General features: G+C 42.9%; 1 protein-coding gene across 4 annotated transcripts in view; it reads left to right on the forward strand.

Moving 5' to 3' along the window:
• Positions 1 to 9,458: 9,458 nt before the first annotated feature.
• The window catches only part of LOC139798144 (L-threonine ammonia-lyase-like), a 30,934-nt gene continuing 22,416 nt past the window's right edge, over positions 9,459 to 17,976 (forward strand). Inside the window, exons 1-3 of one of the 4 annotated variants that reach the window (XM_071748319.1) lie at positions 9,459 to 9,708; positions 13,505 to 13,531; positions 16,576 to 16,918. In XM_071748319.1, the coding sequence (XP_071604420.1) occupies positions 9,608 to 9,708; positions 13,505 to 13,531; positions 16,576 to 16,918 (471 nt within the window). In that variant the 5' untranslated portion in view covers positions 9,459 to 9,607. Of the gene's footprint in view, positions 9,903 to 13,504; positions 13,532 to 16,575; positions 16,919 to 17,976 lie in introns of all 4 variants that reach the window. The other 3 variants (XM_071748317.1, XM_071748321.1, XM_071748318.1) reach the window with 3 other exon arrangements.

The raw sequence follows: 17,976 nt of genomic DNA on the forward strand, positions 1-17,976 counted from the left end.
CCATGGGCTGGGAACCACAGGGGTAGTGAGTGGATCAAGGGTTGGACTTGATGGTCTCAGAGGTCCTTTCCAGTCCCAATGATTCTGGGATTCTATGACTCTTGGCACCACATCCCTTGAGTCTCCACTGAGCCTCCATGTCCCTGATCTTCATGGATCAGCCTCAGCTGCAGTTACAGATCTTGTGGGCTGCAGCCTTCAATGTGTGAATACCTTTAGGTTCACTGCAATCCTCTCTCCAGTGTGTTATGTATCAAATTAGTGATTGTTACCTTGGTTTTCAAAGGACATAAAAAATGTTAAATCCTTCTGCTATTGTCACTGAATCATAACCTTTGACACTGTTAAAAAAACCCATATCACATGGTCAGTGGTGTGAGGTACTGTCAGAATCAGCTCTGTCTCTAATTGCACCCTCCCTGGGGAAGTGAGCAAACCTGTGTGTCATGGAGCAGACAGCTCTGACCCAGCCTTCTTCAAAACAATTCATTTTGTGCTGTGCCTAAAGCCAGCAGTGAGTCAGCTACAGGAACTGCCTCTTTGGTGTCATCTTGGTGCCAGGACATGAGGCTGAATTCTGCTTGCCAGCATTAGGTAAGCATCCCATGGCTTCAGGCTGCTTTGCATCTGTGGCTTCAGCCTCCTGAGTGATCATCTAGGAGGGAACTGAATCAGGAAGCTTGAAGGGAAAAATTGATCACACGGAATACTGGTGAATGATGTTGTTTTGTATTTTTTTACCAGTTCTTGTGTCAGAGATTTGAGAGATTCCATGCATTTTATGAACACTGGCTGTGCCTCAGAACCCCCTATGAAACATGGGATGTGGTGTGCCTGAAGAGAAAGGGAAACTTCACCTTGTCAAAGTTGGATTAACTGTATTCCCAGCTAAAATAGTGACCCAGGAATAGTCTTGATTCCCAGTCTTGTAGACTTGATCTGCTTCTATATGCTGTATTTTCTGTTCTAGAAGGCAGCATCTGTTTGCTGTTGCAACTTTAAGGCCACCCACTTGAGTCACAGGAAAATGTGAGATGGATCTGTGAGTCCATGGCAGATAATATTCTAGAAAATACTATTCACGAGGGAGGTACTTGATTATTCCCAAACTAAAATTACTCAGCTAGTGTCCTGAGCAGTTCAGGATTGCAAACCACCCTGATTGAAGGAGAGAATTACTTGAAACTGGCCCAACATTTTCATTCTGTGAAGGAGCAGCTAATATCTGAGAAGCTGTTCATCTGTTGAATAAAAACTTGCTGAACATGAGTCATGATGAGCAGCAGGAAAGGAGAGGTCTGTGGTCCTTAACATCTTTTTAATTAGCCAGGTATATGAAGCCTTTGAATATAGGTAATATTTACCACCTGAGGGACTTGTGGAGCTATCTAATGAAACCAGAAACAGCTGGAAAGAAATTCCATTTTGGATTAGTAGTCAGCCTATTCTCCTTTCTTTCCAATTACCACCAGGTCACTGACAGATGCAAGGGAAAGAAGGATTTGCTGGAGAGAGAAGCCAAGCTAATCACTCCACTGCCATTCCTCTGAAAATTTACAGTCCAGGTATTATTTTACAGCCTATGTAGTAAAAGTCCCAGGTTAAGACTCCTTTCAAAATATCTGTGTCAGAGGAAATAGAATACTGCAGCAGGGTGGTAGGAGTTCCTCACATCTTTAGCTGCAATTTTGCTTCAAACATGCTTCTGACAGGGACTGAACAAGAATATATGAACTTTTTCATCCTGCTCTCTCTGTAGTTAATCACAAGGTGGATCCTGTCCAACAAGATTCCCCAGCAGTACAGCTGGCTATTATTGTGTGGTACCAGCTTTTTACCTCTCATTCCAGCTGCAAAACTGTATTAAAAGACAACATAAATGCTTTCATAATGCCCCTATTTAATAGGATTTGTGGCACTTGCCATAGGGAAATTGTTTAATCATGAATGGGAAGAGAAGTTGCCCATGAAACTATTCCTATTAAAGGTTCATCCAAGACAAGAAAAACCTTGTGAGAGTGGGAACAAATTAATAGATTAACAAGGTTAGCATTCACCACAAGTTCTGGAGGCAGGGCTTTAATTCAGATTGTTCCAAACCAGATGGGGATTCTGGATTCTTGTCCTCCCCCTCTTATTTTGAATTTTTTTCTAATGAGATCCTTGAAATGGGATCAGTTCCATGTGTGTATAGGAGGGAGACTGCTGATGGCTACATCTAATGTTAGATTGCTGCATCTGCATGGATCTTCTAGTTAGTGTTATGGATGAAACAAACAAATAAGAGCAAGAATTATTACCTGTCACAGAAGAAAAAAACTTCTTGCAGGATATCAGGATGGCACAGATGCTGTTTCTAATGCCAGATTTTAGGACATCTTACTTTGCTGTGGAAGTCCATTAGGCTCTAAGTATATTAAAATATCCATTACAGGACTCTCTCCAGATGTAGTAAAATGTTTTAAATTATCTGTCCCTACCATTCTTTAGTTCAGACCCACCACTGGCAGTCATTGTAAGAAATACTGTTTCTTCATTCAGATATTAATCTATGTGATTTTGTATTTTTGTTTCTCTAAGTGCTTTCCTTTTGTTCTTTCTTGGCTGCTGCTTTGCAGCATCTACACAATAATGAAGGGATAATTTTCTTTTTCCGAGCAGTGACTGTCTAAAGTCTCTACTAATTAACATTGAGAAAAGAGGAGAGAGAAGGTGAGAGGATATAAAACATGAAAGAAGAACAGAGAGGGCTCACTGGATGTGTTCAAGGTGTCAGAAGCATTGGAAGTGAGGGTAGAGGAGCTGTGTGTATCATTAGGATGCTGTAAATAATTCTGGGGTGGCATCTTCTCTTTAAACTATTGTTAGGAAAGTGAAATTGATAAGAGGGTGGGATAAGAGCCTCTTGTTTGAATTTAGAAGAAGAAATTAGAGCAGTTCAGGGTGCAGCAAATGTTCTTGCTGGTGCTAGGTAATGAAATCAGAAAACTTGGTTGTGCAACCTTGATGGAAAGAGAGTGGACAGAGGAGGGGGAAGGGGTCCAGAGGAGCCCAGCAGGAGGGCAGGGAAGTGGTTAAAGCAGGTAAACATCACCTGGCAGTGAGGGAGCTGCCTCTGAGGTGGCCAGTGAGGTGATTTATTTCTGTCTGCATGGCCACCAGCAGCAGCTCCACCTCCCACCTAGTGTTTGGCTCAGGCACCTCCTTCATTTTCCTCTTCTGGCACTGGGGAGAGGCTGGGGAGCTGAGCTGAGCTCCAGCCCAGCATGAACTGCAACTGAGAGTTCAGTGTTTTAATTAGACACAGCAGGAGGGGAGGGAAGAGGATTTAGATCATTGAGAGTCTAGTCCAAAGCAGCAGCAGCCCATGAACTGTTATGTACTTGACCTTGAGTGTGCTTAGGCTGGTGGGGAAGCAGAGGAGGTGACTGACGAGCTGATGCTGAGAGGGGCTGGTGTTTATTTACATAATTTATGTATTATGTACATAAATGTAAATTTATTATTTATAAATATTTATTTACATTCCAGTAGAAACCATCGTTTGTTCTTCAGTGGTGTTGGGTAGCTAAGCAGGGACATGTCAAACCTCTTTGGAGGCTTTTTAAGCCTCTGAAAGCATCATGAAGTAATCTACAGCAAGTCAGAATCTCTTTGTGTTTAAAAAAAAAAAAGAAAAAAACCCAACCAACCAAACCCCAGAAGAACCCACAAAACCCAACAAACACCCAAAACCCAACTAATTGTTCCAGTTCATGTTCCCTTGCCATTTAAATGCTTGGTGATCTTTGTTAGTGAAAATATGGTTAATTATTTTAGTGATTATAAAGTCACTTATAAAGTGATTATATTAGTGCTTTGAAATGTCTCCCTGTGATGTTCTAATGTCACTTGCAATAGTGGGTGGTGAAGATGCCAGTCCTGGTTGCTGGGCTCTGTGCAGACCACATCCCATGAATTTTCAGGAATTCAGTGTATGGGCTCCAGGCAGTGCTCTTGTCCTCTGATGTGAGCACATGGCATGACCAAAGCTTTAGACCCAGAAGGACAAAAAGGTCAGAGTCAGTGAGAACAGAATGTCTGTCCTGTGTTAGCCAAAGATATCCAGGTTCAGCCTTGGCTCATTAGTGTAATTGTGAGACAAATGCAAATAGGTTATCCAACACTTCCATGCATCTGCGGTGTTAAGTGGGTATTAAAAATATTATCCCACAACTTGAAATTGAGAGAAGCAGGAGCTAAAAATCCCAAATAGCAATGCAAAGTGTTTTGCTGGTTCCCATCAGTTCTTTAGTCTCAAGAGGGAGGGAAGGAGTGTGATTTTTTTTCCTGTAGCAGCACAGCAGAAGCTTTGTGCTGGAGTTCCCAGTTTTTGCTCAGCTGTAGAAACATTCTGGCTCAGCACCTTAGATATAAATTTATGGATATAAATACTACACTGAGAAGACAATTTTTAGACTTCTAATGGAAAATTTTGCCCTTTGTCTTGAGAAGCATCTCATCCTTTTTGTAATATCTTTATTTGATAAGCAGATACAGCCTGTCCCACATAGGAACTTCACGAAAGCACACCCAGGCTTCCCTCTGGCCTTCTGTGCCAGCATCTCTGCTCTTGGAACTGGTGCCTGTTCTTTCTCTCAGCCACTCCAAAATACAGCTTGAGGAGGGTGGATCTGTTTCCATTGATCTCATTCTACCATATCAGTCTCTTCTCTCTCCCTAATGATAACAAATGGGAACGTGGCATTTCCCTGCTGTGCTTCACCTGCTGTCTGACAGCCAGAAACACTGGGGGCTGAAAATCAGGTCTACTTTATTAATTTATGCAGAAACTGAGGTGGAAGTTAAATTAGTGTGCTAATTTAGAAGAAAATGTGAAGCTTTTTGGTGTGTCCTCCTTGTTTTTCTTTTTCTTCTTCTTTTTTTTTTTTTTTTTTTTTTTTTTTTTTAATGGTGATTCTGCTTGAATTATCTGTATTTATTTATCCATACTGATCATTGCAGTGGTTTACCACCACATTTGCATTGATAAATTGCATAAGCCTATATTATAATTTTGGGGGTTGATATTGCTACTCTCTGAACAACTTCTCTTGTTTTTCTTGGCTTAACTGCAGACCATCCCCACCCTCTTTACTTCTGCAACTCATCAAAATCTGCAAGGAATTCTTTTGGGCAGACTATCATTTCCCACCCATGCTGTTCTCACTGAGGTTGGGTATGTTACTAATTTGATTTAGTGTGGGGAAAAACTTGGCTAACCTTTCAAAACCATCTTTCAAGTCCTGTAATTCAATGAAGTTTTCATTTGCAGTGGTAATTACCTTTTTCCCCAGTGCTGTCCCTACTGAGTTCCCTCTGGTTGCAAGAGAATGAAGCAGTGTTTTCCATTTTCACAGCAAAATGGTCCTATTTTATTTTTAAGTTTTGGGAAAAAGAGCATAACCTTGTTTAGAAGATCTTCCAAAAAAAGAGAAAAAGCTGTTACTTTCTGTATTATGCTCTCCTGTAATGGTTGGTGTGCCAGGGATTGAGGGAGGGAGGAAGGCAGGGAGGCAGCTATACAACCCCAGGAGTGTAAAACTGCTCTTCTGCAACTTGGATTTTCCACTTCTTTCTAGTCCTAAACTTTGATTCTTGCCCACTAGCACGTGAGCACTGAATTTCAATTCAGTTCCTTAATTAAAGTCTTTGGATTTGTTTTGTTTTGTTTTTTCTTTTGGAGTCAAATGATCAAAATACAAGATAATATTTTATGACATGAATAAAATCACTGCTGAAACCTTGCCATTTCAGAGGTATAGGGTGCCCCTGAGAGAGCCTGGTTTTACTGAGGTCTCAGGTAGACTTCAAGCTGTGCAGATTTAAATGATGACCATGGAATCATAGAAACAGAGAGTGGTTTGGGTTGAAAGGGACCATCATCCAGTTCCATCCCCCTGCATGGGCAGGGACATCTCCCACCAGCCCAGGTTGCTCCAAGCCCCATCCAACCTGGCCTTGAACATTTCCAGAGTGTGGGCAGTCACAGCTTCCTTGGACAACCTGTGCCAGGGTCTCACCACCCCTGGTTTCCTACCACAAACATAAAAATTACAAGTTGTAGCAGTGTGGAAGATATAAATGAAAATGGAAGATATAAAGTATGGAAGATATAAATGAAATAATGAAACTTTTTAGAAGCTATACAGCACTGGGGCCCTGGTTTGCTTCCCTTAGGACCTGCCAAAAAGCTGCTGGGAGGAGGTAAGAAACTCTAGATTTAAAAAGAAATGTGATCTGGGGGAGATCTGTAACTTAGCATTGTCCTTGAGAGTTTCATGGCAATAATGTTGGGTTTGACTTGGCCATACTGGTCATGTAATTACATCTGACCTATAACATCCCCTCCCCACCATATAAAAGAGGTAAAAGTCAAAGTCAAAAGGGAGTTTTTCCTTCCTGCACTACCTGAGGTGTTTTTCAAAGTACTGTGAACAGGTTTGGAAATGGTTAGACAAATTATTCAAGATCATGGCTTTCCAGAAGTTGAAAAATGTTTATTTCAAGAGTTTGGTTTATTTGGAAGTTGAGTAGTGTGTTCATTCTCCACATGTTTTGGTTTGCTGGTGATGATTGGCTTGATCCTATAAAAGGTGAATAAATAAAATGAAATGAATGTATTTCAGTCCATTAGCTAAGAGGTATTTGACTTCTTCAAAGTGAAGAGCCAAGAGTGGGAGTGTAAGTGAAAGGTTTGCAGAACTGCTTACTAAAAGGTGATAGTGGAGAAGCTAGAGGAGTTCTGGTTGCTAAAAAGTGATATTAGAGAAGTTCTTTGGTGAATGAAGTGCAAAAGCAGAGAGAAATGAGGGCATCCTGGGATTTTCCAGGGCAGCAGACAACAACCCCTTGCTGCCAGTTGATTCAGAGGTGCTCAGTCTGAAAAAGGAATTAGCAGAAGACAGTATGAGGGCAGTCACTAATGGGATGTGGCCTTTATGGCCATCTAGTTCAGATGCATAGGGGGTCTACTCTGCTTTTTGATGGAAATGGAGGAGAAGGCACTGTAGGTGACAGGGTTTGGATTTCCCCCCCAATACCTGAGGAGCTGCTCTTGGTGGCAGTGTGACACCAAGCTGCTGTGCCTGGTGTTTGCTGGGTTAATGCAGTTCAAGTGTATTCAATCCTGCATGGAAAAGCATAAAACACGTGCTTAAGTTTCATCCCAAGCATATTTTGAGACATTTTCAAGTGAGACTGCCCCTAAAAAAAAATGTCATTTATGGGGGGTATTGCCTTCTGCTGGAGAGCTCTGGTTCTTGGGCAGCGGGAGCAGATTTGCCAACTCCTAATAATTGCATTAGTAAAGACAAAGGAGGTAAATTGGTATTTCCTGGAGAAGGATATTAGGAAGAAGTAGGAGAACAGATTAGCTTCCCAGAGGAAGGGAGCAGAGTTATTTAAAGGATTCCATTAACAACAAAGGGAGATGTCTTAGAGAAGACACACAGGTACTAAAAAAAAAAACCCAGTGCCTGTGAAAGGTGACAAAATCCAATTGCTGCTGTGGCCCCATCCTCTTTGTGCTCGGAGAGTGAAGGTGGCTCTGTGGAGTGGCAGACAAAGCACAAGAAGCTTGTAAGGACAATGAAGTTTGACAGGCAAGAATGAAAGGAAGACACATCTAATAATAGTGTGTGTTTAACTGTTTATCTCTCATTAAGGAAATAAGCAGCTCAGAAAATGGTCATGGTTAATTTACAGCAATGAGCAGTGCTGCAGTACCTTCTGCACACTCAGCATTTCCAGCACACACCCAGGGAAAGGCTTTGAATGAATGGTTGATGTGGGCCAAAAACTACAGCAGAAATTTCCAAATATCTCTTTTTTTTATTTATTTATTTTTCCCTGGTGGGCTCCTTGTTAGGGGGGTGCTTTGGAAGGACAGCAATTCAATGCTCCGTCTGTTCCTGACACAGCTTGGGGAATTTTTTTCCAACTGCTTGGCCCAGTGCTCCCAAAAATCCTATTTCCTGGTTTTTGCATCATCTGCAAGTGCTGATCACAGATCAGGGCCCCATTTTGTGGGGACCTGGATTCATGCCAAGACTTGGATGCATCAGCCTGGGCTCCCAGACCCCCGAAAGCTCAGCAGTGGAATTTTCACTGTTTTTGAGCTGCCTTTCCTGCCCAGCATTGCATTTTTATCAGCAAATCACTCCACCCACCTTCTCCTTCTGGTTCAAGGCACCAGTGAAGTTGGCCTGAACTTCAGCCTGACTTGGAGCTGCAAGTGCTGGCAGCAGTCTGATGACTTTTTGTCTCTTCTGTGCTCCTGGGTTGTGGCCATGGGTGCCACGTGTCACCATCCACCAACTAGGAGGGGGGAAGGCAAAGGGGTTAGGGGGGGAGAGACAGGAAAAACTCCTGAATCCAGAGCCTCATCTTCACTGATGAAGTTGAGGGAACACGGAGCTGTTTGCCACATCAGTGGGAAGGCTCCACCAGCACAGCTCAGAGGTTCCTGGAGATCCCAGGAGTCTGCCTGCTCATTGATTTTGGTTCTCCCATTGGAAGCAGTTTACAATATTGCTCACTGGGTAGGGCTAGGGTTAGATTTGGTGACCTGCCTGTTCTCTGTCTTGGAGATGGAGATTTTGTGTGCTCTCATCAGAAAGCAGAGGGTACTGAGGGGCAGCCTGTGCTCCATCAGGGCTGTGTGATAGAGGAGAGGAGCCACAGAAGGACCCTCTGCTCCCACTCTCACTGCACAACCATCCTGCATCTGGAGAGCTGGCACTGCCCTTGCTAAACACTCTCTCAAGGCACTGAAGAGCAGATTTAGATGGGTATTTTTATATTTCTTGATGCAGTCTTTTCCCTGGATGATCTTTGCTGCCTGTATGATCTGATGATCTCTGCTTTTCTGCTTGTTCCAAGACCTGACCCAAGTCATAGAATCATAGAATTGGCTGGGTTGGAAGGGACCTCAGAGATCATCAAGTCCAACCCTTGATCCACTCCCGCTGCAGTTCCCAGCCCATGGCACTGAGTGCCACATCCAGGCTCTTTTGAAATATCTCCAGGGATGGAGAATCCACCCCTTCCCTGGGCAGCCCATTCCAATGTCTGATCACCCTCTCCCTAAAGAAATTCTTTCTAATATCCAACCTAAGTCAGGAGTCTTCTCTCTCTGCACCTCCTGTCACAAAGATCTGTGTCCCTTGTGGTCCTTAGAGATGCCTTGAAGGATCCAGGATCCCTCCATCAGCATCCCTGTCCTGCTGCCTCTTCCTACCTGAGTGCCCACAGCAGGTCTACACGGTGCTCCCCAGCTCAGCAGTAACTAAAGCTCCCAGCATCCTGCCAGCAGAGCGTCACCCCAGCATAATCCAGGCCCTGACTCAAATTGACAAGGACAGGTTGGCCTCTGAAATAATCTCTTTAAATAGCAGCAGCCACCTCTCTCAAAGGCACTGCCCTCCCCCAAGCCAAGGGCTGGAGAGCTGCTTGCAGCACAGCTCCTGCTCTTTCCCACCCGGGCACTGCAAGGCTGGCACTGCTCACAGGCAATTGTCTCCCCTTGCCCACAGTCTCCCAGTTTGGGTTCCCAGCAGGACTTACAATGTATTTTGCAGCCCAGTTGCTCTACTTCAGGGTGTTAAAAAACAGAAGTCCCAGGAACCGCTCCAGGGAAGATGAAGACTACGATCCTTTCTGGCAAAGGTTGGAGAATATTGCTGTCTGACTTAGAGCTAGAGCACTCCTTCCTCCTCCTCAGGGGTCATGGTCAGCCCTGGGGGTCCACCCAGGGCCAGGACCACGGACATGACAACCCCTGGACCCCTCCTGCCTCCTTATGGTGTCGTAGTTGGAGTTTTGCTTCGCCTCGTTGTTTATTTAGTCGCTGTGCTGTATAGGTAAATGCTTTCTTTTTCCTTCCTTTGTTTTCCAAGAAAAAAAAAAAAAAAAATTTATGATTTTCCCAATATCTCTCTGGGTTCTGTGGGTCTGAGTGGCACTTGAGACAGTGGAGATTTGAATACTTTAAACTCGTGGAGTTCAGCTTTTTTATTTCTTTCTGAGTACAATATTAGAAATAACCCTGGCCCGTCAACTCTGGGAGTTTATTTTGGGGATAACCTGTCTCAGATTCTGTTATTACAAGTGTTCTGTGGTTGTCTTTCTTATGGTGCTTATTCTGGAATTCCTGTTTTCAGGCTTGGGTGCTGCAGAGGGAATCCAGGAGACATTTGGTGCCCTTGTGTAGCACCTGTTGGGGATTGAGCACCCGTGTGGCACAGTTGTGTTTGCACAGCCTCACTCTTAACTTTTTCCATAATTGCTTTTTCATCCAATTCTTTATTATTTGGACACCACTAGCAGAAGCATAACCTGGAGTTGCCAGATGTGGTGTTAAGAAGGGGCAATTCTCATTTCCTGCATCCCACCTGTAGTCACAGATGTCTCTAATATTTAAAACAGAAATTGCTTCAAAGGTCTTGATGCTGTTAAGAAACCTTCTTGGAACACCAAAGGGCAGGGCAGGGCAGGATTCCAGTTCTGCACTGAAAAAATGCTGTCACCTATGATGTGATTTGATGTTCTGCATCAAACTGAGTGTCTTAAACTGGTCCTTTTCTCAGAGGACCACTTCCCACTAGCTTATACTGTTTCTTCTTTATTACAAGTGAATTAAGGAGATGTGTTATCACCAGAGAAGCTCTAAATTCAGAATACATTTAATTTAAAGTAGAAAAAAATGTTTAGTTACTTGAAGTAACTTTAGTAACTTGAATTTTTAACTTTAAATCTCATGCAGTGTTTGATAGTGATCCTTTGACATTCACAGCTGTGGATGTCCTGCAAGAACTGCTTAGAGGGATGGAGCTGTTTAAGGGACACTTGGAAGGTGCTGAAGCAGAGGTAACCAAGAGGGGTGACCTTCTGAGTTCTTGCTTTCAGATTGCTTTTTCTCATGATATCTCTTTAGCAGCTGACACCCTGTTGCCATTGCCAGCAGTGAGGAGTTGCATTTCAGTGCTGTGTACAGAGAGGACTGGCAGGAGATGATGACCACAGATGTAGTGCTAGAAAGTAAGGAGATATTTTATCAGAAGTGATCATGCAGCTGGGTCGCTCCCTGCAGGAACCTGAGCTGGCATTGCTGTTGCTGGGGGAACATCAGCAGTTTTGGAGGGGATGTGCAGAGCTCAGGGTGCCTTCTCAGTCTCCAAACTTGATCATTATGTCCCCATCTGTGCTGGGCACTCACATCCCCTAATTTTTGTGGCATACTAAGCCCTGATCCCTTAGTCTCTAAGACACCCTGATAAGTAGTCCTGCTACGAACTTCCTGCTGAGTCTTAGGCAAGCAGCTCGATCTGTCTGTGCCCCAGTTTCCAGCAATACAGCTGGGCTAATGTTTACTAAATTTGTCTTCCTGTTTAGGGGAAGATGGTGCTGATTCCTCTGGGATTTAGGAACTCTTTGCCTCGGGGTTGGCTATGTCAGAGCCACATTTGAAATTTCCACCCTGCAGTTCTCAGCTTTGTAGTGGGACAGCCTCAGAAAGAGTGTTCCTAAGCAGTAGTGTTGTACAAAATAATGACAATTTGAGAAAGAGATGGTTGAGCAATATTTTCTTTGATCTGTTTTAACTGTATTGTCAAAGAGAGATCTGGTGGGTTCCTTCCCCATGCCTGGGGGAGTTTGCTGTAATCCTGCAAGGGTCTCCCAAGCACTGGAATTGCTGCTAGTGAAGCTGCCATCTGTTGTGATGCTTCCTGACATCTATATCTCAGCAAATGTCAATTTTTCTATCATTTCCTGCTCACACAACCTCCTGAGGCTCTGTAAAGAATTGCTGCTGTTGAGGGAATAAGGGGAAAAAAAATAGAAGAGGGATTTAGCAAAAGCAAGGGAGCTCAGGGGGATTTGTGCTCCCAAAAGCAGTTGGGGTGAAGCAGGAGTGTTTAAGAGCTATTGGGAAAGGGGACTACAACAAATAGGAAAGGTGTTGGAGGGTGTGGAAAGCTCAGGCATTCAGATGGGGCTGGGAACATGGAATAAGAAGGATTAATGGAGCTGGGAAGGTTCTGGGTAAAGGAAAGGTTTGGATGAGGGAAAGGGCCCTCTCTGTCATATCTTTGGATTACCTCTCTCTCACTCCTTTGGGAGGAGATGCCAGCCCTAGACACATCTCCATCATAAACTAAGCTTCCCTCCATCTCATCCCTCCCAGGGCACAACCCATCTCTGCTCAACACTTTGAAATATAAGGTAGAGGTGACTTTAAAGGGGTCACTTTTTGCTGTGACAAATATTCTCAACTTGCAAACGTTAAAAATGCAGAAGAGAAAGCAGATGACCAATCTCTAAAATTTTACCTTACCAATGTCTGCTGCTCAGGGTGCCCCAGGAAGGTGTTCAGGGAGCCTGAAAATGATGGCAGCAAATGGATAAATACTTAAGAACCCCTGATCCCCAAAGCACTAAAAAATGAAAGGAAAAACCCACATGTAGAGTTTATGTACAAATATATATATCTATATATATACCTGTGTAATGAGGGGTTAATTAAAGGCTTGCTCCAATTCAGTGGAATGGTTTGAGGTGTTATTCAAGCTTAATGCTCCTCAGGTTGCACTGTGCCTCTGAGCAGTTAGGATTGGAGTTTTCAGGATGTTAAAATCCAGTAGAGCACTTGCACAGCACTGTTGGTTCTTCTTCTGGTGAGTGTGTATCATGGTGAATGCAGATGACAAAGCCTGCTGGGGAAATGGCAAAGAAATGCTGAGATTTTCAGTCTTACTCTGAAATGGTTTGGTTTGCTTTTTGCAAGGCTGTCTCTGAAGCAGCACACTTTGAATTTTTCCACCTGATACACCCCTAGCATTTATACTGGGAGAAATGGTGACTAATCCTTCCCAGCTGCCTATTTTCTAAAGATTTGTGGCTGTAAATTTTTTTGCTCCTTCAGTTTTAGAAGCTGAAGAGCTCCAATGTATCAGTTTAATCTGTTTATTCTGTGGCCACATGGATGCTGAGGAAGCCAATCTACATCTGCTTCAGCTGACAGGGATGTGCCCATCATTGCAGGACACCTGCATGGCCATTTCTTTCTCACTGTAACGAAGGCAACAAAAGTGGTCTCCAGGCATAGAATGTGTCACTACTATATTTTACCTTCCCAAAATTATTTTTTCTTGGTTTTATTCATTTATTTCTATAGCAATATTACCATTTTTTCCAAACTTCTTGTCCCCGATGCTGTTTAACTAAATGGAAATGACCAGCCTATTAAAAAAAAAAACCAAACAAATTGGCAACAGAAAAATTATTCAGTCCAACCTGTTGCTTTTTATCATTCTGAGAGTACATTCCAGCACACACTCTCTTTGCACTGACTTTAAGACTCCAATAAGCTATCTGCTTAAACAAATGCTATTTTTTTCCCAGTTCTTTAATTATTCATGGAATGTCTGCATACAGATCTTCTCTTTCATTTTTTTTTTTGCAGTTGTGCTGAGCAGCTGTTCTTGACAAAGTAGGTTTATAAGCTGTATTTTCATGTTTGCTTTCACTAATCACTTGAAAGGTAAAATGTCACCATTTATAACCACGTAACACAGCTTGCCAGCTGGGTATTTATCTTATGGCTGGAAACAGACAGACTTTTTTCAGGAATGCTTTCTCAGACAAACTCCAAAAAAGGGAAAATGTTTTATAATGCTGGGGTTTGCATTTATGCTGGCTCAGTTTTATATCTGCTGGGCACAACCCCTGGAAAGGGGCCTTGCTCTGTTACTGTGCATGAGAAGTCAGATGCTATCTCCTTGTGAGCCCCTGCATGCTCTGCTGCCTGCTTTGACCCTACCTGCAAAAAAAATTCACCCTGAGTTGATCCATGCCAAGAATTTGATGTGTTTGACAGGAAAAATGTCAGTGGTTAGTGGTTGTCTCCTTGGGATGGGTGTTTGAACCTAACCCCACTGTTTTCTGCAGGAGTTTGAGAGCTTTCAGCAGCACTCCCAGAGGGATTCAGTATGGAAATATATAAATCACTACTGGAAAGTGAAAATATGTATGGAGAAGGAGAATAAAAGTCCATAAGAAATTAATATGCACAACACATAAAAGAGCAGGGTGATATTTCTTGGGTTGCTGATCATTCAAGTACAAATGGGTGACAGTTTTCATACTACAAGTTGAGATAGCAATGGTTCAGATGTGCTTTAAACCAACGTCAAGGTTGAAAATCTTACACATATCTTGCATGTTTTCCTTTTGGTCTTTTTTTTCCAGTGGTCATAAGGTGTTATCTCCATCAGAATCCTGAAAAAATAATCACTGTTCATGAGGGAAGTGCTTTAGATCAAGGACTGAGAATCTGGTTTACTTCTCTCTTTAGTTAAAAAAAAAAACAAAAACCAGGGGGAAATCAAAGAGTAGAACCAAAAGAGTATCCAATTTTGTTCTTTGTTTTTATTTGCAGATAAGAAAATATGTAATGACCCTAGTGTGCTGCCCTGTAGTTTGTACTTTCTGGCAAAACCCTGGGTCATCAGTGGACTTTTTGTGGTAATGCCTGGCTGAAAACTAATGGATTTTTGTAGCTGTTTGCAACAGATGCAAAGAAAAAGTGTGAGTTTATCTCATGTCTTAAATACCAGCCAGTTAAAAGCAGAATTTGACCCAGAAAAATCCCAAGTTTTGATCAATTTATATATTATTTTACATATACCCTTTTAATCCATTGCCAGTTTCAGAAATACCATTCTAAGCATTACAGAGAATACACCCAGTGATAAGCTGCATATGTTGTTCTCTAGCTATATATATTATTCTCTTTTTGTAATTTTTATGGCAGTTACAGGCTACTGTGGTGTGAAAAATGTGTGGGGTTTTTTTGAAGGGGGGATGCTGGGGACTGGGGAGAGGACAAAAATAGGGAATGAACTCCTAACAGAGATGTGGCCTCTTAGATGGTGCCAGCTGCTGCTTGTTGTCAGAACCATGGGACAAGTTCACTGAGCTGATTCTCATCTTTGCATTTAATTAATATGCATGAGAATTACCACTGGAAGCTTAACATCATTCAGTGTTCACAAGTGTCAACGCAAACATATTACAAACATATAAATATTTTATTTTTGTATCTCAGAAAATTAGTGTTGAACTCACTAATTTTGGAGAGAGAAAGGACAAAAATTGTCCTTTTTTTGTGCCTCCTGTGAGGTTATACAGAATGGCTGATGCTGCTGGCCCATCTCTTGAAGTCACAAAACCTTTTCTGCTGTCCACACTGTGATGTGAAGTCCTCAGTGGAACCACTGGAGATGTAGCAGGAAGCAGAGCTATTGGCAGACACAAAGGGGCCACAAAGAGAATGGATGACAGTGCCAAAAGCAGCTCTTTCTGAATATTTTAAAAGTTTTTTTTTAAGTGATCACGGTGGTGTAATTGCTGCTGTAAAACTGGGCTGAGATTTGCCTCAGCCAGCCTTGCTGATGAACAACTGCATAACTTAAATCTCCAAAGTAGTTTGGGAAAGTGGTAACCATTTTGTGTTGGAGATGATGCTGAAATCTCTGATGTCACCCAACATGAGTATTTTGTAGGAAATAGATTAATAATTGAGTCCTTCCCATAGAGGGGTCCCTCCCATACCATCTGTGTGATCATAGCCACAGACTGGGGGTGGTATCAGCTCAAATTACTGGGCTTCTGCTTAATGCTTCTTTTCCCTCACATTTACTCTCCAAGTTCCAGGAATTCCTAGAAATTTTACTCTTTATTTGTTGGTAGGGCAGCAAAATCCTGCACTGTAGTAAAGTGTAGAGCTCCTGAGCATCATGGACCATAAAATAAGAGGGCCTCAGGTAGGAATACCAACAAATTTTTTTTTGCCAGGTGTTGCCTCTCCAAAGCTGCTGTGGGGAGGAGGTTTGTGTGGCATCAGAGGGTTGTCTTAGCTAGAGATGTTTTTACCTCTGAAGTGCTAACTGGGAGATCAGGAGATCTTTAGTTCTGCAGTTGGATATGATTGTTATCCCTTAGGGAAGTACTTTCTTTCCTGTCACCAGGCAGCTGATGACACAGCTGTCAAGAGGATGCTCTGCAAGTGTGCAGGAGCAGAGCAGAAGACTCTGTGTACAACACCATTTGTTACTGCTATGAATAGTATGAGGGAATGGTCTGCAGCAGCTATTTGCCCTTTTTTTGGAAAATATGGACTTGCTTCTAGCAAATACAATTCCAACTACCCCAAAATTTCTAGGACCACTGAACTGAGAGCATTGCTAAATACTGAAGGGGAGATCTGGCTGCCTTGGCAGCACGGATTTTGCCTGCCTTATTTTTGTGGGTCTGGCAGTTCCCCAGATTGTCCACGTGCCAGGTTGTCTGTGACTTTTCTAAAACCTGGCTGGTTATAGAAGCTTTCAATTCCACCTCCAAGACAGGCAGTAACTCAGTCTGCCTTGTAGAAGCTTGCAAAGAGTGCCTGAGATGTGCATGGTTTTCAGATGCTGAGTGTCAAGCCTTTAATCCTCCCAGCTTTTCTAACAAGTTTCCTTTATTTGCTTTTAGGGATGACAATAAAATAAAGAAACAAGATGCCCCAGCACTTTGTGGCCTTCACTGCTGTGAGGGTGGGCCCATAAGAAATGGCCTTATCGGGCAGAAACCACCCTCTATCAGCCCTGAGAGACTGAAAGATTTCGGTGAGGAGGATTACCTGAACGGGGATGTGAAGACTTGGGAAATGAAGATATTGAGCCCTAATGAGGAGCTGCTTAGGGATGCCCTTTCCTGCATCCCTCAGTCAAGCAGCAGGACCAGCCTGTCAAGCTGTAACAAGCTGATTCGATTTGAAGATATCAGTGCAGCAGCTTTCAAAATCCAGTCTGGTGTTCAGAAAACCCCCTGCATGGTAAGGAGGCTTTATTGCATTCCCTCAATGTTGCTTTTTTTTGTAAAAGTTGGTCAGAAATGAAGGAAAGGTGTGTGTGTGTGTGAGTTGCAGCAGGTAGATCTGTGTAAGATCACTCATGTTCTTATTAGTTGTTGTTAACTGGCAATAATAATTTTTTACTTGTGTGTTTACACTAACCAAAATCCTCAAAGATTTTAGTGACCTCTAAACAAGGGATAAACCCTCTTTAGGCATGGATTTAATGCTCTGTGGAGGAATGCTCCCTGTGAAAAACTCTGGTGAGGAACCTGAGATGGACTAGGAGTGTTGGGCAGAGTGGTCTTGTGGAAGGGTCTGGTTTGGAACCAGCTCTCATATTTTGAGATGTTTGCAGGTACAAATTTTCCTTCCTTGCCTGACCAGCCTGGCAAGGCTGTATTTGTTCTGTAACAAGTGGTTGTGCCAAGTGTGTTCTCAACAAAATTACAGTCCTCCTGGTTCCCAGATGCTGACCCAGAGACATCACTGTTACTTTTTGTGGTGTGTTTTGCTTTTTTTCTTTTTTTTTTTTAGATAAAGACAGCCCTGTCTTGTGTGTCACACAAGAAGTGTGTCCTGGGACATGGAGCCATTAGAGGCTGTGAGATGGCACAAAAACCTTGCAGGGTTGGAGTGCAGGGAGTGAAATTGGATGTGTTTTGCATTCATATACTGCCTGTTCAGAATGACTTGGGAGCAATCCAACCCTGCCAGCTGCACCTGGATTTCCTCATACAGACTGGAAAAGTTGGCTTGGCTGGGAAGGCAGCAGGGAGTGTGAGCAAACACATGTGTGGCTGGGGGGCCAGGGCACACAGGGAGCCTGCCAAACCCTACACAGTGCGTGGGTTTTTTACAAAAAAATGAGAAATTATGTGTATCTGTGTTGCAGGTAGTGTGAGCACTGCACTTCCCTGTATTTGGCAGCTCTGGTCATATTTGTTAGATGGGTTTAATCTTGTTGTTGTGCAAAGGTGCAAAAGTCTAAGGACAAGGGGAGTGAGAGTGTTGTGGCTGAATTTGGAAAGCAGAATTAT

Source organism: Heliangelus exortis, chromosome 7 (assembly GCF_036169615.1).
Source record: "Heliangelus exortis chromosome 7, bHelExo1.hap1, whole genome shotgun sequence".
Lineage (NCBI taxonomy): Eukaryota > Metazoa > Chordata > Aves > Apodiformes > Trochilidae > Heliangelus > Heliangelus exortis.